Source organism: Pan paniscus, chromosome 8 (genome assembly GCF_029289425.2).
Source record: "Pan paniscus chromosome 8, NHGRI_mPanPan1-v2.0_pri, whole genome shotgun sequence".
Lineage (NCBI taxonomy): Eukaryota > Metazoa > Chordata > Mammalia > Primates > Hominidae > Pan > Pan paniscus.
This window is the reverse complement of record NC_073257.2, coordinates 125,005,001-125,026,746: the sequence shown is the minus strand read 5'-3', so window position 1 is coordinate 125,026,746 and position 21,746 is coordinate 125,005,001. Positions and strand designations below refer to the sequence as shown.

The 21,746-nt window shown below is 44.6% G+C and overlaps 1 protein-coding gene across 50 annotated transcripts in view; it reads right to left on the bottom strand.

The window, feature by feature from the left end:
* The window catches only part of TCF7L2 (transcription factor 7 like 2), a 217,607-nt gene that overhangs the window by 17,252 nt on the left and 178,609 nt on the right, over window positions 1-21,746 (bottom strand). For 37 of the 50 annotated variants that reach the window (XM_055092296.2, XM_034931504.4, XM_034931505.4 and 34 more), the window contains 3 exons: window positions 9,143-9,275; window positions 6,410-6,512; window positions 4,356-4,442 (listed from right to left, as the gene is read on the bottom strand). In XM_055092296.2, coding sequence (XP_054948271.1) covers window positions 4,356-4,442; window positions 6,410-6,512; window positions 9,143-9,275 — 323 coding nt within the window. Of the gene's footprint in view, window positions 1-4,355; window positions 4,443-6,409; window positions 6,513-9,142; window positions 9,276-20,476 lie in introns of all 50 variants that reach the window. The other 13 variants (XM_034931514.4, XM_034931486.3, XM_063607897.1 and 10 more) reach the window with 2 other exon arrangements.

Sequence of the window (21,746 nt, the reverse complement as noted above, 5' to 3'; positions counted from 1 at the left end):
ATTTGACAGGAATGGGAGAGAGTGAGGCAGGAAGACAGGGAAAATTCAAATAGTTCCTATTTGGTTCATATCATAAGTCATGGACATTTTAAATAAGTTTGTATCCCTTTATGGAAAGATGCAAAAAAGGAAAGGAAAGGTGCACACACACACAATAAACCTTTGATTCTGATTTGTATGCCCTTTCTCCTCTAAAATTTAGGATTCCTATATCACTTTTACTTCATATGTTGTCTAGGCATCATTAAGAAGTCTTCTAAATGATTATCAAAATTATAAATGAAAGATACAGTTCGTGTTTTCTCCTCTCATGCTGCTCATTTTTTGGACAGTTCTCTAAGACACATTTTAGGACCTGAATTGGCATTTCCCAACCAAGTACATTAGCCAGGACAGAAAGAGCTAATTTCAACCTACTCTTGGCCCATCTGCAGACTGACAACTGGATCAAACACCTTTCTCATTTTCTATTTTGCGTGGTGTCACCATGATTTGTACTGGGTTGGAAGACTCACCACTCTTCAAGCAACATATCCTACTATAGAAAAAATAGTGAGGGACAGAAAGGGCAGAATCCCAAAAGTAAACAATATGGCAGCCTCCTGCTCCAACCTGGCAAGGTGATTCAAGTGAGCAGATGGGAAGCTGTTCAGATGAAGATCATGGCAACTGTTGCTTTCTTAATAAGTCCAAACCAAAACAGTCCAATGTACCATCCAAGGAATAACAACCTGCTCTTTACAAAGCCAATTCTGGTGGGAACTAGAGGGCCTAATGAGGATCAATCACGACAATTCTTTCAAAATGATTCTGTATGTATTTACAGAGTTTTTTCCAGAAGCGGGCTAGAGATAGTTTCCATTCAGCCAAAATAAGGTAACAAACATTAATTTGAAAAATAATAAAATGATTAAAGTACTAACTGAATCTACACAGATCAACAGAGGAAGGAAAGTTAATGAACAATGCTGATTCTTGAAGAAGGCCCAAGCCACAGTAGACATTTCACTCAAAAATCCCACCCTGACGTGGCCTTTCCTGCCACTGCCTTTACAAATTTAAGCCAGTAGTGAAGACTGCATGACATGATTTTAAAAATAACAACAATACAAGTCCTTCGAATGTATCAAAAAAAAAAAAGAGAGAGAGAGAAGGAAAATGTAAGGAAAAAAACATGCTAACAACCTTCATCCCCTTCCCCTCAAAATAATGTGAAAAACAAAAAAAGCAAAAGCCCTTGGGAGACACTTGGGCTCCAAGTGACACCCTGTTCCTTCCCACTGCTCGAAGGCCTCAGAGGAAACAGAAGTTAAGAACATGTGTTCTTGGAAGCCCTTGGGTGAAGTGGTGGGTGGCAGCTTTTACTGTGAATTTTAAAGGCCTGACATTCCTCAAATACATATGTTCCCTTCCTGCAGAATGAGAATATGTGTACAGACGTGAGAGGGAGAGGGAGGAGGAGAGAGAAAAACACTGCGTGTGTGAGTGTGTGTGTGTACGTGTGTGTACATACACCAAATACCACGGGAAGACACCACAATCTGAGTACATTTTGGGGTGCAGACAAACTTCTAATGCAGCCATGAAGAAGGCACATTTCTAAGTTCCCATACCTACACGTATATTCCCATATCTGAAAAATGTTCAGCAAAGAAAGAGACCATGTGTGAACATGGATGTGGGCTGTATACACATACCTTCGCTTAAGAAATTCCTTTCTGCAGACAACTATTTCATGAAATGCAATAAACACCCTAAAAATTCTAAGCAGCTCATTATATACCCCCGTCTGCTTTCATGGCTCCAAGCCAGAATATAATGATGAACCTTAACTTGTTAAGAACAACTAATTTTTGTTTCTGGCTGTCTCAGGGGCTTCTCTCTTACTCACTCTCACTTTACTTCACTGTTGACACGTTTCTGTTAACCGGATGTCATCTGCCGGCCTTGATTTTATGCACAAGCAGTAGGATGCATTTTCCTGTGCAACAATCCTGCTTTGAGTTGCATTAGGTTTGTCATTATTCTCTCATTTTCCCCCTTGCACTTGTAACATTTCATCTCTTCCTGCCTTATTTTTTGTGAGCCACGGTGCACCCACATTATGGTTTATACATGATCTCGCTCCCTTTGAAGCCGGCAGATTTCAGAGCCGGCTCTCGTCAGGAGAAGAGCCTTGCACCAATTTAGCAGGCTGAGGGCCCGGAGCTCCAACATCTCAATCTAAAGGGGGTCACAGGGTGGCACAAGTGAGTGTCAGCAAGAGCTGTTTAATTGCCAATCTAGGCTTCTCCATGGTGTTTAAAGTATAATGACCCATCACTTAATTCTGAGAAGTCCTGGCCCCACTGCTGAATAGAATGAATATCAAAGGGTGTTCTGGAACAGGGCAAGCTGCCTACATTTGCTATAACTGCCATAAGTATAATAGACCTATACTTCTGTCACCCCATTACCACAATAATGTATTTAATTTGCTGTATACGCTTTTTAACTAGCTATCTTTCATTTGGCCTACCTGGGGAGTCGGCCGCCTCTCTCCGCACCTTGAGGCCCTAACCTTTCTTCCTGACGTTCCCTGCCTTTCCTCCACCCCCATGCCCACCTATAAATCATCGACTAACCTCCTAATGATAATTCAATCGATCAGCTTAACCCCAATCCCTATCCTACAATTACTTTACCACTGTTAACCTCCAGAATGCACCAAATAAACAAACATGAAAAATAACCAGGTGTAATATACAAATGCTGGGAAGGTGGGAAGAAGAGCTGTGGACTATAAGCTGCTACACTAATAGAACGACATGTAGCCGTGGTCCCTGGGTGCTCTCCACCTGGGAGACCCCCTCCTCATTCCCATGCTTTGCGAGGCTGTGATGACACTATTTAATAAGTGTTACGCCTCCTCTTCTCTCTAGGCCAGAGAACACACGAGCGTTTTCCTACCTAACTAATACTGGCGTGGATTTTGAAATTTTGATGATATATCGCAGGTAGAAAATGGATCTCTTCAACTATGATATCCACGGCATAGTTACCGATGCTAGATATGCCACGGTTTGTTTTTCTTAATGAATGTAACTCTCTATCACTGCTAAAGTTACTGTTTTGTAAGTAGGAAAAGCAGCATCTTGACCTGTCTTTCCAGGCCCTTCTCTGGTCTTGGCTTCCCATGTTGGCCACAGGGATTGGGGAAAGAAGCTGGGGACAGCACCCCTGCCATGTAACGCATGCTAATTTCATTATGTGCCATCATCAGAATGGGTTGGTGATTTCAGACCATCAGCAAAGTCTAAACCTCCACCGATTTAATTAACTTGACTGAAAATCAGATGAACAGAAAATAAAACTATCATTAGAAACAATTAGCGACTAAAACATACTGCTGCCAACCAGTTTGTAAATAAACTAGCAGTCACTGAAAAATTAGCCAGAATTAATCAGAGGGAGGAAAAGAAGAACATGGGGATAGGAATGTATCTTGTAAATATGTTTCTATGCTGAAATATAAATATATATGAATGTACAGCACACACACACATGATTTTTTTTTTAACTTTCAAAGACCTAGAGCTGCACAGACCACTATGATATGCACCAGCCATGTGTGGCTATTGAATATTTGAAATGTGGCCAGTCTAAACTGAGAAGTGCTGTGCGTATAAGATACACATCAGATTTTGTACCAAAGCTCAGCACAAAAAAGAACATAACATCTTATTAATAGTTGTTGTCCAGGAATAGCATGTTAAAATGATAATATTTTGGCTATATTGCATTGAATAAAAACATGTCATTAAAAATAACTATCTTTTTTTAAAAAAAAAAAAAAACCTTTTTTAAAAACACGGCTACTACGAAATTTAAAATTCCCTCTGTGGCTCACACTATATTTCTATTGGACAGTGCTACCTTCGAGGGGAGGAGGCGGATGCTTTCTTGTTGACTTGCAATCAGAGTCTGAGCTTTGAGAACACCAGTAATCTTTTTTCGAACTCTTCTTGGTATAATAATAAAACTACCTTCACCGCTACCTTTCTTGCTGAGGACAGGACAACAGAGAAATGGCATTTTTAAAAGCTTCTGTCCTGTTTCTCCCTTGCCTTCTTAATTCATTAAAATACATTGTTCAACTGAGTGACTCAAAAATTTTACCCAGAAAGACATCACTTACCTTGGAATTTCAGGGCAATTTTTCAGGATTTTCTGGGAGTACAGCCTAATGCCACATTGGCTTTACACTAATAGAACTACATGTAGCTGTGGTCCCTGGGTGGCTTGGTGGCCATCTAGAGAACTTCCTGAGAAGTCACACATGGCCTTGGATGAAGGCCCCGGTTTTTGGAACTCACCTGGACATGGAAGCATTGACGGTCAGAGCTGTGGGGTAGGGGTGTCTGAATCCTCCTGTCGTGATTGGGTACACTGGTTGACCTTGCCTACAAAGAAGGGGTACAAAGTAAGAGACTTGAAACAAGGGTGGGGGTGGGGACAAGAAAAAGAAGAAAAGGGAAAAGTTCTCTCTGCACAGTAAGCTTTGTTCTCATTTGATCAGAACAAAAATCTTGGGGATTGTACAGGAAGGATCAAAGGGAAGAAACACAGAACAATTTGAATGCCATAAATCTGATAGGAATGGCTAATTAAATTTTATAACCTCTGCTTATGTCAATAGAGACCCTCTCCCCAAGCTGAAACTAGGTGTTTTGTTGTAATAATTAAAGGCGAAGTCTCGCTTGCTTTAATGGAGCCATCACACTAATTGAGGGCTACACATCCAAAGGAAAACAATAATGAATGTAAATTTATACCAAAATAAAGTACAGTGAATCAAAGGACTTCAGTTGCGCTTTGGGCCTCTTTCGGTATTTAGATCTCGGTGAGAAAACATTAAATTAACAGAGCTTAATTTGTAGCCTTTTGTCAAATTAACAAGTGTTGACAAGAGTTACCGGGGGGAGAGTCCCCAAGAAGAATTGTGGGTAACCAATAGACAATCACACCTCATTACAATAATTAAAAAATACAGCAACATGCAAAATAGCATCCTCATGAAAGACACACAACTTTTTCTGACAGAGGGTTGTCTGAGTTGGCTATTCCTTTTTATCTAGCCTTCAAATATCTCCCCATCAGCCGAATGGGGCAAATGATCACTGAGAACTATTCGAGGGTTGGCCCCATCTATTTAGAAGAAATGGGTCACAAGCTCATCTTCATGTCTACCGTCCCAATAAAAATAAGAAGAGACAAAGAAACAGAAACTATACCCAGGGTTGGTATTTGGTACAGCTACTACATAATGCAATCTGTTTTTTATTTAAAAAAAAAAAAACAGCATAGAATCTATCTAACTAGAGAAATACGGGTAGAATTGTAGGGTAAGCCACTCCAAAATTTTATCTTCCTTAAGGCTTTGAAAGGTCATCTTCCCTAAGACTCAGACCTGAGTTTTACCAGGATTTATTCCTTTTAGCATTCAATGTATTGTCCTGTGTTGTTCAGAGTACAGATCACTGGTAAGGAGAAATATATCCACAGAAACAATCACGAAACACATATTACACACATGCTCATGCAAAAATACACATACACACAACCCGCCACAGTATGCTAATGCATCAAAGGCCTTTCTACTCTGAATTTAAAACACGGTTTTTTTAAGTTGCAAAAGATAGTCAAATAATCTGGGCACTGCCAGGAACTAGGATTGATGCTTACGAAGGCCCCACATGCTGCAGTGACGGTTCCAAATACCCCATTCCCACCGTTCACAGTTAGGTAAAACATTCAACGTGCAAAGACTCTCAGAGAGATGCTGATTCAGTCCCATGGAGCTTCTCAACAGACAAAACTTTCCACTGTTGTTGTCAACTTTGGGAGTAAAGTTCAGGATGAGGTGGGGGGTCCTGGAATCGTACAAGAACATGCCCTAATCCCAACCCTGGATTTCAAAACAAGGCCGTTCTTGTTCCTGCTTCTGTGCCCCAAAATATGTAACACCTAAAATGGAGGACTCGACAGCCTCAACTCAATGACATGACTGCAGTTTGGGCAGCCAACAGCAGAAGGGTCATGATCAGCTTCATTGGGTGGAAGTTCCAGTAGTTTTCTGCAATTCCCAAAGGAACTGCAGGGCACCTCTGTCCACAGAGCCTCTGGGGACCATGGTCTCGGAATGCTAAGTGCCAGTAACATAAGCCACCTGAATGGCTATGGATTTGCCTGTATTCCCACAGGACACCTCAGCAACACCTTTTCTGTGCCCTCCCGCAGCCCCCTCCCCAACCCTGGCTTCTAACACACACACATACACACACACACACACACACATACACACACAGAATAAATAATAAACATGCCCATGTAAGAAACAAAAAGGAAATTAAAAAATGGAACTCCTTACTGTGGTACTAACCATCCTAGCGGATGGGGGATTTGTCCTACGGTGCCAGGCGATAGTGGGTAATACGGGGATATATCTGGAGGGTGTGGAGGCCGTGGGATTCCTGAGGGAAGAAGCAGCATTTTAGGTACAAAGGAGGGAGAGAAGGAAAGAGCAATCCATTAGGGGATGGGAACAGGGAAAGGAGGAAGAGACGCATCTCTTCTGGAATCCTAGCACAAGGTTCATTCATGATTATAAATCCTGAGTTGTTGGTAGGTTTCATCTCATTTTCCCTCAGCCTCAGTTTGAAAAATTAGTTTATCTCCTTCTAAATGGACTGGTATACTGGGTAGACTCAGGATATGCCATCTTGGGTATTTGTGCCTCATGTGACTGGTGTGATTGTTTCAAGTTTAAAAGAAACAACATCAAAAAGGCTCGGCACCTGGTGGAGAATGAAGCAATGGTAATCCCTGTTGCTCTTACAACTCTGGCCCTTCGCCCTGCGGAGTTTCATGCCTTACCTGCACAAGAGCTACTCCTCTGATTTCTAACACACTTTTTGAGCTGTGGCATTTGAAAAGTTACTACCCTTGCCTTTTTTCAAAAACGGTGACTCCTCTAAAATGTCTCTGTCTCTATTTGGATGAGCTGGAGAAACTGATCAAATGCCATCTGGCATCTTATCTAAGGCAGAGTCAGAGCTGAACAGACAAGGAGGTGTTGGAGGCTTGTGTACTCCATTCTGGAACTTCATCTGCTAGAGGACAGAGTCGTCTGTGGGGATTAAGCCCACCTGCTGAATGGGCACCTCGTGCGTCGCAGGGGCTAAGAGCTTCACAAGGCACACATGAGCGGATTCTGCAAGTACGTGCCACCGCACATCTGCCAGTTCCACAGGAGCACATCCTGTAGTCCACTCTGACAGAGAGGAACTGATGTATGCCGTTGAAGTGGGAGGCAAAAGGCACAATACCACAGAATTAAAACAGAGTAATGGAGGGAACGGGCTGCATGTTCGTGGATGAAAATGACTTCATTTTTTAAAAAATTCATTCAGGAAGCTTTTAATCTGTAAATTAAGTCTCCCTGGGTGACATTTTCATGCAGACATTGCTTTCTCTCTATTACAAAAACCAAACAGATTAGCTGGGCTTGGACCCTACATCGAGCCATTTGCACACTTGAAAGAATGTTCGCAGAGGAAAAGTAAACAGTCCACAGACGTTAATCATATGTTTTACGATAACCATTTAAAAGCTATTCCCTGTACTACCATTATTTAAATGAGACGTTGACGCTGCCAATCACTGGTGGAGCCTGGGGCCGGCTGGAGGAGGCCACCAGGCATCCAAGCGCCAGGCTCAGTCCTGCACCAGCACAATGGGGCTCAGAGACCAGTAAAACCCAGCTCATGTGTGGCTTCGTTCAGGGGCAGTGAAGGCCGCCTAACCAGGCAGCCTACCTACCCCAACACTACCAATCCCCTCTAACAAAGTGATGTGCAATCACCAGTTTAAACCCATCCTTCCAATTACTGAGCTGGGAAGGGGAAATCCTACCAACACACTGGGTAGCCTGAAAGACACACACTAACCTTACCTGTTCTCCCAAGACCACCCCACCAGGCTGCTGGGGCTGCCTGCCTGATTTAGATCTTGTTGGAGGAGAGCTACAAGTAACCCCACCTTCCCTCCCTCTCCCCTTTGGGAAAAAAGCAGTCAATGAACAACTGGGATAAAAAGGGGATGCTGGGCTGGGTGTGGTGGCTCATGCCTGTAATCCCAGCACTTTGGGAGGCCGAGGTGGTCAGGAGTTCGAGACCAGCCTGGCCAGCATGGTGAAAACCTGTCTCTCCTAAAAATACAAAAATTAGCCGGGTATGGTGGCACATGCCTGTAGTCCCAGCTACTTGGGAGGCTCAGGCAGGAGAATTGTTTAAAACTGGGAGGCAGAGGTTGCAGGGAGCCAAAATTGTGCCACGGCACTCCAGCCTGGATGACAGAGCAAGACTCTGTTTAAAAACAACAACAACAACAACAACAACAACAACAACAATAAAAAGACGTTGAAAAGCATGGCAACTTTTCTCAGACACCCATTGGTCGTTCTACGAAGAAACGAAGAAATGAAGCAACCTGCCTGGACTTCAGTATTCATATCTGTAAAATGGGTTCAACAATACCTAGAATTTTGTAGGGGAAAAAGAACCTAAATAAATTAGCAAAGAAAATGCAGAATCCAGTGATGTGGCTTTTTGAGGCTGTACCAACAAGTCATTGTCAAGTAGTGACTGGAGCCTCTTAGCCAGTGAGGGAGCCGAGGCTTGGAAAGCCATGCTGTCTCATCTTCCCAGGAAGCTGAGGAGGAACCCAAGAAATGCCTTCAATATGATTCCTGCATCCATGTCTGCCTGAGGCTCTTAGAGTTAAAAGCCACTCCTGAAACATATTGAGGACTCATAGCCAGGTTCCCAAGACAGCCCCTTCAGGGGTACTGGAAGCCATAAAGAGATCTTTAACACTGCAAATGAACTTCTCCAAAGGGAGTGGAAAACCATTGCCACACCAGGCCTCAACCACCCCAAAGAGCTTCCTTTTCAACACCCAGAAAAGCAACAGGGCCCCCCCCCACCACCGTTCCCCCCAAGTCCCCTACTGCTCCACCCCTGGGGTTCCTGTGGAGGCCTCAAAGGTTCCCCCAGAACCCCAGGACCAGCGCTCTACCTTGGCTCCGTAGCCCACAGCCTACCTGTTTTGGGGTCTACGTCGGCTGGTAAGTGTGGAGGTGGGTTTCCCGGCGTGAAGTGTTCATTGCTGTACGTGATAAGAGGCGTGAGGGGGTGGACATGGTGAGGGTGCTGCACCACTGGCACTTTGTTCGACTGTGGGGAGGAGAACAGAGAAAGACACCGTCAAGCCGGTTCCAGCAGCCCAGGACTTCAGAGCACCGGGCCCGTGGGTTCCCTTGGCCACAGCCTCTCACCTGGATTTTCTAAGATGCACTCAACTCTGCCCATCCCATACTCCCCCCAGTCCATGTGAAAATAATAGATAGTTGTAAGACAGCTCTCTGGGTGGGTCTGCTTTAGTTTTTATTTCCCCACTAAGCCTGGCTTTTAAAATACCTTCTCAATCCCTACCCCATTATGGAGCCCAAGAGTCTGCACTTTTCCCATTGGCAGGTGAGTCAGAAGTGGGGACTTCAATCTCCCATGCCTACTGCGTTTCCGCATGTTGTGAGGACCTCCTACCCCAAGGCCCCATCTCCAGGAGGCAGGCAGGCTGCACAGGGGACCATCTAGGAAAACCACCACTTACAAGAAACCGGCAGGGCCCAAATCCCACCCAGCCAGCCTCCTTAGCCACCCCCCCGACAGCTCCTATCCCCTCCCTGCCCTTAGAAACAGCGGGCATGCTACAATCCTTCACAGACAGCATGGATGCAAAACCCCACTCATGGTTTGGGTGGGAGTGTGAACTTTACCAGAAAGCTCTAAACTGCCTGGCAAGCACCTGCATATTTTATGCAGATTACAGCAGCCCTGATTCATTAGGAATTTCATTAGAAAGTCATCCGGGAACGCTAATACATTAACTGGATGATGATGAATTGGGCTAATAAAAGGTATGCATTTTAGAAATGGGCAGTTCTAAAAAACAAAGTACAGGCATTTTTGTGTTTGGGAAGGGTGGGTCAGTGGAGGGAAGCAGAGGGCAGGGTGGGGGGAAGAAAAGCATTTTTTAAATGTTTCTAGTTGCCATGCCCAGGCTTTCCCAAATTATTCTCCTCCTCTTTCCCCCACCTCCCGCTCAGTCCACCCCTCCGCACTCCACTACTCTGTGCTATAACTTAGCCCAGCAAGATCACAAAGAAAAAATTAAGCTGAAACAAGCGAACTACTGGGCCATTTACTGAGAGTAATCCAATTGCAAAAAACCCTATTCCCCATAGAGGATTTTCACTAAAATCCTACAACAGGGACATTTAACCAGATTAGGTACCAGCGAAGATAAAGAGGCAAGTATTAGATGATGAATGGATTAGAGTCAAGTTTCATTTCAGAACGTGTCTTCATTTCCTTTTATTACTTTTAGGAAGGCACAACTTGCATTAACATCAAGGAAAAGGAATTGCATTAAAAGAAAAGAAGGAAGGTTCTAGTGCTGCCCACTAGCGCCTGTTGAGCTCAGGGATCACTAAGCAGTTAGTTCTCTTTACTATTTCTCTTCTTGTCCTTTTTTTTTTTTTAAATGGGTGAGGAAGGAATGTAATATAAGAACAGCATTTCTTACCACAGGTAATTGAGGGGAAAGCGTCTTTTAAAAAGTGCTTTTAACTTTTTTGTGGTTATGTGTGGAAAGAAAAATAAGGCCTTCTCTCTAGATGCCCCAGAAAAAAACTACAGAAAAAGAAATCAACGTTTCCAACAGCCTGGTTTACCAATTCCTATGTATAACTGGACTCTTTGAGAAAGGGGCTAGCAGGTTGCTTACAGGAGCTTTGTGTTATGTGCTACCAATTTTGCATCAAAGCAAGTAAGTTAAAAGCCACCAAAGCAGATGGAGCTTTGGAAATCAGCAACATTTCCATAAAAGGGGCAGCCATGAAGGGCGGGGCAGCCATGAAGGGCTGGGCAGGCCATGGCCAGGGTGAAGGGCTGCTGCCCACAGCCAGTGCCGGCACCTCAAGGACAGGCACTAAGGATTCCTTAAGAGGAAGATTTGCTCAGGACAACTTGAGAAATAAGGAACAAGGAAGCTCCCACTGTGTGCTGAGGTGGAGAAGGAAAAGGGAAAAGGAGAGGAAGGGAGGGAAAGAGACAGACACGGACAAAGTGGAGACCGTTAGGAGGCAAGGCAAATGACTGTTGCTGCCTTCCAGAAGTTTTCTCTTTGGTTGGAAAGATACATGCCCGCTGACATGAAAGAAAGCAGACCAGCTCCAGACAGTTTAAAGTGAGTGTGGAAAAACACCAGGGCCAGTGGGGAGAACCACCCATAGCCCAGAGAAGGGAAGATGATTACTAAGGGGTGGAAGGACTGATCAAGTGCCACGGGAGCAGGACCACCATCAGCCAGGAGAAGCAGCACATGGGAGGAGAAAGGGCTAGTGGTGGGCATCAGAACCAGCAGCAGTCAGCATCTCCCAGGATGCTTTTCACTCATTCAGATTCCCCAATCCTAGGCAATCTCTCAGTAGGCCCTAATTCATTCACAGTGGGTCTGGGCTCAGGACCCAAGCATCTTGGGCCTGCTTGCTGGGTGTTGTGGGTGGTTCTTGTGTTCCTCCATGAGGACCACACGCACACAGGCAAGCACAGAGGAAAAGAGCCATGGGTTCTGATCATGAATCAAATCCTAGTTCTTAAGGAACCCAGGAAAAGGCTTAGCACAGAACCTAGCACATGATAAGTTTGTTATTTATTATCTATTACAGTGGTTTATTATTAATATTATTTTTATTGTTAGGAAGAAGCTGTCCAGATGACATGATCTGTCTACAGTAAAGAAGCACAAATCCCACAGCCATCTCCTAAGCAGGACTAAGGGGAGATGTGGGGAAAACCCTCTTTCTCTACTTTACAACAAAAGAGGAAGATAGCGTTTGGGCAATAATGGAGTTAACTGAGTGTGAGATTTAAAAATTAAGTCTCCATCTTCTTAGATATACATATGAAGGCGATTCCAACAAAAGGTGGAGCCCTGTGTTCTGGCTACTAACACCTCTCCCGGTATTATTTTGCACACCTGAGCCTAGCCAACTACTTTTTTCCTGTTCAGTCAAAACTATATCATGGGGGTGGGGGTGGGGTGGAGGGGGTGGCAGGGAACTGGAAGTTTTAGGTACTGCCTGGCTTTAGGGGGAAAAAATGGGACCTGTACTAGGACTAGCCTTACTCCCTCTGACCTCAACTGCATGCCAGGCAGGTCCCTGTGAAAGAATAGAACTTCCTCTCTGTCCAAGCTCATGGGTTCCCTTGCAAGAGAGGAGAACTCTGTGGTCATACCTGCCAAAACCAGTGACTAATTGCCACTCCAGCCCACCTGCCTCTACCTGGAATCCTCTATGATGGAAGGATTTTCTTCTTACAAATGCCTATGCCTCTCCGGCCTCAGACCCCAGAACCCTTTCTTCCTACATCACACGATGCCCATTGCTGGGGGGGTGTGTGCACCCTTCTTGGTCCCACTATACCTAAGTCCCTTAGGGACAAGGACTATGTCTTCTAGAACTTTATGTCCTCCCAAGTGCCCAGTCTGCGGAATGCAGAGCACATTCTCCTAAACTGCAGAAGAACCACCAAATTGCAACTGCAAGCATTCAAAGGGAAAGACAAAGCCAATCACAGATTAACTTCAAGTAAACGTCGGCGCTCTTTAAATGTAGTCTCCTTAGAATCACAGAACAGAGCTTAGTGGTCCTTCTGGACCATCCAGTTCAATACCCTTGCAGACACTATCTCAATTACAACTGTGCCTTTAAAAGGGTTTTAGGGGCAACTGGCATTGCACACAGTGATTCAAGAACTGAATTCAAGGAAGACCCGAGTTTTAATTCTTCCTCACCAGGTTGGCTGTTCGACCTCCCTCAAGACTTCTGTCTCTGCCAACTCTGGATGAGAATCGTGTCTACCTCGCAGAGTTGTGAAAACTGAATGAGAACTTGCACGTAAAGTATTTAGCACAGTGACAGGCACAAGCTAAACGTGCAATACAAAGATGCTTTGAAAATGCAATCTGATGAATACTAATGATGACACAGTTCACTATCCCTCTAGCCTCTTCTGATTTAATTCACGGAGCAAGGGGGATACACAGCCATGATTCCACTCCTGATTTCAAAGGTAAGGATGTTTGTTTATGGGGCAAGATCATTCTAGATGATTAGTGGCACTCTCCTCAGGCACATACCCTTCTTCAAAATGCGGTATTTAATTAATCCATATATTTTAATATCTCTTGTGAGAAAAGTCATCACTTTACTATGCCAATAAATGAGATTGCCATAGAGGAGCTGAAAGTTAAAGAAAAAAAAAAGGCAGGTGGAGGTGATCATGGTCCCTTCCAGATCAGGGCAAGGGCCTTTAAGTAAGAGCTGTCATAAATGAAACACAAAAGAATCCAAACAGAAAGATGCCCCTTGGATGGTTCTCCTTCTCTTTGAACACCTCCCACTTCTCTAACGAGGTCTTTAAGAATTGTGTTCAAAACTGCACCACCCTAAGAAAATTTAGATATGAAAAGTAACTTGGTTGCAACATAGACAACCTTCCAGAAATGTACTCATGGCAACTAAATTAGCAGCAACTATCCATGGGGTAGTTGGATGCTGGTGGGCTCATTAGCCTGCAGTACTTATTCCCTCCCCCTTTTATCTCTTTATAAACAGAGCCCAATGTGCAAGGGAAACAGCTCAACGTAAGGCCAGGTTCCTTTTCGGGAACTATTTCACCTAAATACATCTTCAAAACTACACGGGGATACAAAATCATTACAGCCAGTGACAGTGAACCAATGTTCAAGGTCATGGTAGTGATGGTCAAGGAGAGCTGTGTGAAGAGCCTGCGTTGCTGTACTGAACTCTGAAAACATGATGACAACGGATTCTCTGAGCCACAAAAACAGCAAACACTCATATATGAATAACTCACATAATTTCGAGACGGTTATACCACAGCTGCCGAAGTCACACCACCACCATCAGCTTAGAACACCTTTTCTAGACGAAATGAAGGTAGGATGGGGACTGACCAGCTGCTACCCCTGAAGCACTACCATCCACACCAGCACAGCTCAGGGTGGCCGCCGTTTAATGGTGCCTTGGGCTCTGTGTCTGTGTGCCTCTGTGCTGAGTGCATCACATGCTTTATTCTAGGAAATCCTCACAATGAGCCTATGAAGTAGTCGGCATTTGTTATCAGTTCCACGCAGTAGGTAAAGACATTTTTTTTCCAGGTTACATGCCTTGAGAGAGTGGTGTTTCTAAGCTTTGCAGCCTCACCTGCCTGCCTCCACCACCCCACTTCTACACTCTCCCAGTCTGCAGAAACTGGCATTACTGGGATGGGGTTAATTGCTGTGTTCATCTAGGGAGATGCACCCAATGAGATCAGCCTGGGCCAACCTTCCTATTGGATACAGCTGCTTCAGGACTCTCGGTGGGATCTGTCCTCAAACTCCCACCTACCAATCACTGCATCCTAGACCATTTTCAGCAAATATTGCCCCTAAACCCCAAATTAGGTGGAGCTCAGTGTTCCCTGCCTTAGCCACAATGCCACAGGGCATTGAATATTTTTAGCAGGGATTTTTACACATTTGGCTGATTATGGGAAGACTGGGGATGGAAGGGGTAAAGACATTTAATAGGATGTTTCTGCTTCTCAAATACAAACATGCAGTATCTCGGCCCAGCAGGATTCAGATGATAAAAACACTTTATGTGGTCAGTTCTGGGCTGACAAGAAACTAAAGAAAAAGTCCACTAAAAAGCCGAACCATTAAATGAAGTAAACAATATCTATTTAAAAGGAACCAAAATCCTCATCTGACTTTAAATCATTCAGGGCTTTATGCTTTCTACCTGGAGAAAACGCTCTTTGGCAAAGCCAAGCTTTCCTCTGTCTGGTTCCTTAGGCTCCATGGGTTTTGAGCATTGAATAGTTAAATCATAAAGAAAAGGTCCTTTAACAGCCCTCGAGGCACACAAAGCCCTTCCACCCAAAGTATTCATCGTATTCATCGACTACAGTGGGGGGGAATGGGGAGGGGGAGGCGCCCCTGTGGCTGACCTTTGACCTTTCAAGAACCCTTAAGCATAGCGCTCTGCAACTTGGCCATGCCACCCTCATCGCCAAGCGCCCACACACCCATCCAGACGCTGTTCCTCATTTGGAACTTGGCAAGTGAAAGACTGATTAAGGCACTTCTAAGATCCCTCTGCTTAGTCCCCCTCTCACCCCGACCCCACAAGGCTCTATAACTGTGGGCAACCTAGAGGGAATGAAAGCTTGCCATTCACCTCCGCAACCTATTAATCAACAGACACTGAAAACAAATAGAGCCATTGCTGGCCCTGGTGTCTCCCTTGGCCCTCCTCTTCAATACGCCCCTATTGCTGCCTCTTTCTGCAGAAGCAAAATGGGGCCAGAAAGTGCCTTTAGGAGCTCCGCACAATAAAACTAAAGCAACAGAGGAGCATTTGTCAGCCTTTTCCCCTCCTCAGGGTGGGCATGGAAGGTCTTTGGGGGTCTTCACTTACCAGCCCTCCCAGGGGCTGAAATCAGCATCAGGAAGGGACACCATTCACTCCGGGTTTACATTTAAAAATTGGTTTATAGTCCATCTCTATGCATTTTTCCAGATGCCGTTTACTATGGCTGCAGCAAGACCAATGGCAACCGCTAAAACGTTAATAAAAGTTTCACATCACTGAAGATGTGGTAAGTTGGGGAAGAGGACAGGTTGGGAACACAATGAAGGAAGGGCTGTTTCTTACCCATCAACTACCCTTTGGCAACTCAACTAGTCCTGTTTTTCCAGCCTGTGAGGGTGGTGAACAGTCAGTTAAGGTAACCCTCCTGTCCCCAACAGCCTATGACCCCAGCAGTTAGCAACTATTTCTGCTGGTGGGATGGCCACAGGAGACACAGCCAGTGCAACCTAGGCCTAGGCCTGCATGGACAGTCCCATCCCAACCCAGCAGGCCAACACTTGCTTTTGCATCCTGCAAACCTCTTCTATATACACAGAATAAAAACAGCAGTCATGACTTCCTCCCGTGGCCCCAAATGGGTGGGCTTCCTCAGAGCATTTTACCCTGGCCCGTGCCCCTCTCCCCTCGCAGCTAGCCAGGACCCATCCAGCGCCGTGGCCAGGGTCTTTCTTAGTTGAATGTTGCTCCTTTCTGTCTAAGGCCTTGCTCCCAGCTAATGGTGGATTGTTTCCCTGGACAAGAATTCTATTGATAGCTACAGCACTGCCTGTTGGAAATAATAAATAAAAGACAGAAGGTTTCACAGGGTTCGAGTTTTACTTGGAGAAACAAGGTGGTAAGAGAAAAGAGATCTGCCTGTGAGATGCAGAAAAGCAAAGCCCACCCTGCCAGCCGCAGTACACAGCCTGCATCCTCTGGCCGGGCTGCTGCAGAACCTACCCCCGCAGGCTGCAGAGTTAGAGCGTCTCCAATCCCTGAGAGCCTCCCAGGAAGGGTGCTGCTTATTTGTATTGTAAATTATCAATAGCTGGCTTTTATTTCTCTCTCTCTCCCTCTCTGGAATCAAATCCATTTAGACAGCAAGAAGAGGAAGAGAGATGATTCTCCCTGCCGTCTGTGAAATTTTGCCGACTCATAGTTTCTCATGGATTCACACAGGCATTAAAATTCTTCTTGCTGGGAAATGACTGAACAGAGCAAGCAGGGAGAGGAGAAACGTGCAGTCAGTTTTCATCCAAATTCTCTCACACACATGCAAATACCTAGAACTAACTTGATCACTTCAAGTCCTTGGCCTTTCTTGGGGTGGCCCTTTCTATACTATAACCACCCAGCTGGTAACACACCAAACAGACTGCCAAACATGAAGGGTCTAGAGGACCAAGCTCAGCTCTTCTTAAAGACCTTTTCTCAATCCTCAAAAGGAGGATGGAAGGGCTGGGGGGTGAGAGGTGGTGGGTGGGCTGGAGGTGTTGGGATGGAGGAATAGAGGAACATTCGAACCTGGAAAATAAAGAAGGTGTTAAGATGGAGGAATAGAGGAACATTCGTACCTGGAAAATAAAGAAGGTGTTGAGATGGAGGAATAAAGGAACATTCGAACCTGGAAAATAAAGATGTGCACCAGCTGCTTGGCTTTGTGAAAACCGCAGCCAAGGCCCGACCCAGTAAAGCTGTGCATTCACAGGCTCTTGAACAATTACTTCCAGTTAAGTTCATTAAACATAATTTATTTCCACTCATTCTCATTTATTTTGCAATTAAAAAGAAAACATCCCATTGTGCCTCCCCCAGCCAACCTTTAAAACACTTGCAAGCTTACATCTTAGCCCACCCGGTCCAGGCTCGCCCCTGATCAGCGAGTTTCCAGGGTTTTCTTCCTGCCTGCCTCTGCCTCCCTCCGGCAGCGTCACAAAATTCTCAACCTGGAGGTCAGTGAGGGAGTGCGACAGGCACAACGGGGCCCTCTGTCCTAATCCTCCGCCAGGTCTCAGGGATGAAGAACCAGCCACTTCACCCCTAAGTAATTTCCCAGGAATTTGCAACCTCCACCCTCCTGCCAAATATTTCTCTACTACTTGGGTATTAAATGATTAGCGTTAACATAATCAATCTTGTTAAGTGCCCGAGTTCGCGGAGAATGTTTGGGAATTGGGTAAGAGAGTACAGCTGTTTCTAGGAGAGCAGATCTTCAAAATCGAGCCAGAAATAAATCGAACCTATCCCAAATGAAGAAATCCAAAAGCTCAAATTCAAAACAACTTTTAACAAATAATAATCATTTCCAGACCACCCCCTCGCCACCAAATACAACAACCCCAAATCTAGGGATTCCTAAATATAATGGAAAGGAAATCACCAATTTTGATTTAGAGTAAATTTTAAGAGCATAATGGTTATTACATCCTGGGGAATTAAAGAAAGAAGTAGTGAACAAAATCTGACACCAACTTTCTAATTTATTTACAAGGAACAGCTGCATAAAAAGGTCTTTTGTTTTTCTTGTATACCCTGTGCCTAACTTTCGAATCTCAGCCTGCATTTGAAAATCATGCCTACACCATGGAGTCTGAGAAAAGCTCAAGAAACAGCTGTTTCCTTCACTGATCAGGTAAATTTTCTCCCTAGAAAAAGAGGAGGTAAGCCAAGAGGAAGAATAAATGTTTCCACTCATGTGGCTCAACAAACACAAATGCTCAAACCCTGTGATTCAGCAAAGACCGACAGAAAGGAAGACGAACACAAAGGCAGAACTGCATTGTTCCGTTCTATCCTGCCTTGTTAGTATCCCAAACATGGGCATCCTTTAATGGGCATCTACAGCCAGAATAAATAACACGCGTGAAAATGACACAGAGTCACCATGGGACAAGGAGGGCAAACACAATTGCTGCTCCCTCTGATCTCCAGCTGATGTGTTGCAAGTTTAAGGTAAGGAGGGAGTGACCCAGGCAAAGTTGAATTTTTTCAAAAATCCTCAAATGTGTGCAGAACTACGTAATCTGGAGGGCATGTCAGGATTTCATCACATTCCAAAATATTGCAGAAGGAAAGAATTCTATTACGCAGCTCAGCCAGGTCCCCAACAACCCGAAACCACAAAGGGGAGGTTTCCCTAAGAATACAAGGTTTCAGGCTCTGCTGCTTCCAGAAAATGCCGATGCAGCAGCCTGTCGTGACAATACAGAGATCATAATATCTGTACCACTGGAGTCGGGAATTTACGTTTTCAAAGGAACTCCCTTCTCCTAAGACATCAAGAATAGTGGTTTACTCTCATCAAAGCCAACAGGACCACTATTAAGTAACGCAGGTAATTTGAGTAAACTAGGGTCTAGAACCTCAACATGGGAGACTGTACTGGGTGTGATATTTGCAGTAACACAACATACACATTTGCAACACAGCCTCCACTCTCTTCACCACCATTCCTGACAGTTTACACAATCCTAGATTGAACCAAAGAGTTGCACACAGCTAGAAAGGAAAACCAAGATATATACCCATCGTTATTTTACGCTCAACGACAGAACTATCTATGATCTTGTGTTTTAATTTGACACACAGAATTTAATTCATGATGTTGAAAATATGAACATAAGTCTATGGTATATTTCATTCCTTCTCACCCCAAAATTGGATAGAAGAGCTTATCGACCACTGCAGATTATTTCTGTTTGGTCATACAATAACATCACAAATAATAAAAGTAATTAAGGAATTGCCTCCAAATTCAAGAGAATCCCCTTACAGCTTGTGGCAAAAGATAATCACTCCGGCCGGGCACGGTGGCTCACGCCTGTAATCCCAGCACTTTGGGAGACCAAGACGGGCGGATCACCTGAGGTCAGGAGTTCAAGACTAGCCTGGCCAACGTGATGAAACCCCGTCTCTACTAAAAATACAAAAATTATCTGGGCATGGTGGCGGGTGCCTGTAATACCAGCTACTCAGGAAGCTGAGGCAGGGGAATTGCTTGAACCCGGGAGGTGGAGGTTGCAGTGAGCCGAGATCTCGCCACTGCACTCCAGCCTGGGTAATAAGAGCAAAACTCCGTCTCAAAAAAAAATAATAATAATAATAATAATTTTTAAAAAAGATATCACCACACAGTTGAAGAGAGTATAATGGATCCTAAATCCCAAATTCATATTGCAAAAGGGCCTTCTCCCTAATCATTAACAGCACAATGAGCTGTCATCAGGCTCTTGCTCGGGTTTCCAAAACACATTTTATATTAAGTTTACAAAACACACCACAAGCAAGACCATAGCCCTAAAAAGCCAGCATCTAAATCTGGAGATTGACAACTAAAGACGGAGCAACAGAAAGTTAGCATTAAATATGAAACCAAAATACACAGTTTACACAGCCCTGCTACTGTTAAAGCCTTATCACTCAAAACTTTCAAGCTTTTAAAGTATGCTCCTCTATGAGGCAATGTCATTTTTCCTTCTCTCTTTTCTGATGGAGCCCACCCTGGTGGGTGAAGAAAACAATTATTTGTTAGAAGAAATTCCAAACCGTACCACCCCTTCCCAGATTCCAGCTCACCCGTACTTTGGGAACAGGGTCTGCCTTACCATAGAAGTGTAAGGACTGTGATGAAAGTGAGACTTCTCTCCTCCCCATCTTTTTTTAACCCTTTCTCCCCCTCCCCAAAAAACTGCTGTGAAAAGGACTCAAAGAAAGGGCATAGCTTGAGTTGACCATTGATTCTTGTTTTGTTTTTTCCTTCCCATGATCTAAATTAAGGGGGGGAAAAAAGCATAGGTTTAATGGTCAATACCATAAGCATGGACATGAACATACACACATCCCCCCATACACACACCCCATACACACACCACACACCCCACTACTCACCCAGCAATTCAAATTGAGGTGCCAACCGCCCAACTGCTGGAACAGAGAGACCCCGGAGGCCACTGCGCCTCCCTTACCACTCAAATCTTCCATTCCCACTAAAATTGTGTCCCTAGGGTACATAACAGCCTTGGTTTTCCCTCTCTCCACCTCTAAAAAAACTTTCTCTGTACCTTCGAGATGGGACTGGGCCAGTTTTTTTTCCTCCTCCCTTTCTGCTTTTCTCACTTTTCTTTTTCCTCCCAGCTTCCCCTCCCTTTAAACCTTTCACTTAAAGAACTGAAAAAAAGCATCTAAAAAGATCGAAATGGCTCCAGATTCCTGGCCGAGTAGGCTCAAAATGCTCAAAGTTGTCACTCATATTGCCTAGAATTATCTTGTTAATCCTTCCCCCTGCACACACATCCCTAAAAAAATCTTAAAAATAAAAAACAAAAAAGTCCACTCATAATCTAGAGTTCAGCTGGTTGCAGATTTAATTTTTTTAAAAAAATTTTAAAAACTCCTTCTACTTTCTAATCTTTGCCACTACAGAATCCGTGAAGGAAGGGGGAAGGTCCATGTTCCCCAGCCAGCTCAGGGCACCTCAGCAAAGTCCCCTCCCTCACCCATTACCTTGGGCAGCAGGGACAGAGCTGCCGCTAAGAGTAGCAAAGAAATTACGGTCAGCCATGAGGGAAAATGATCAACCGAGTGCAGGAGGCAGGCACTTTATCTGCAAGATTGTCAAATCCCTCAAAACAAATTTCTTAGGGAGAGGGCTGCGATGGGAGAGGGGAGGGAGGAGGAAAGGATATTTTCTTGTCACAGTGACACGGAAGTGACACTTTGCAGGGCCTTGCCTGCCCTGTATACACCCTCTCTTCCTTCCAGAGTAACAGAATGTGCCTGAAAGATTTTCAACTGACCTCTCTGGAAGCAGAAGAAACGAAGCTTCCTGGGCTCGCTAGTATTCCAATAGTCAGAATGCTAACTCGCTTTTTTGACTGTTGAGTTTTGTGAGCTTTCCCCAGGAATAGAGAGAGAGAAAGAGAGAGAGAGAGAAGGAAGGGAAACGGCAGAGGGATGCAAAGGCTAGAGCTGAATTCCACAAACCCGACTTACTTTTCCTGGGGCTCTTATGGGATCCAGGGCCGGGTACATTTGTGTGGTTTTAACTTAACTTGAGTTGAGACACTCAGACATCACAGGCCAGAAATCGTCCTCTTTTACATGAAGGAGGGGAGTGTGGGAGGGTGGCTGCTCACGGAGGGATTACAGACAGAAAAAG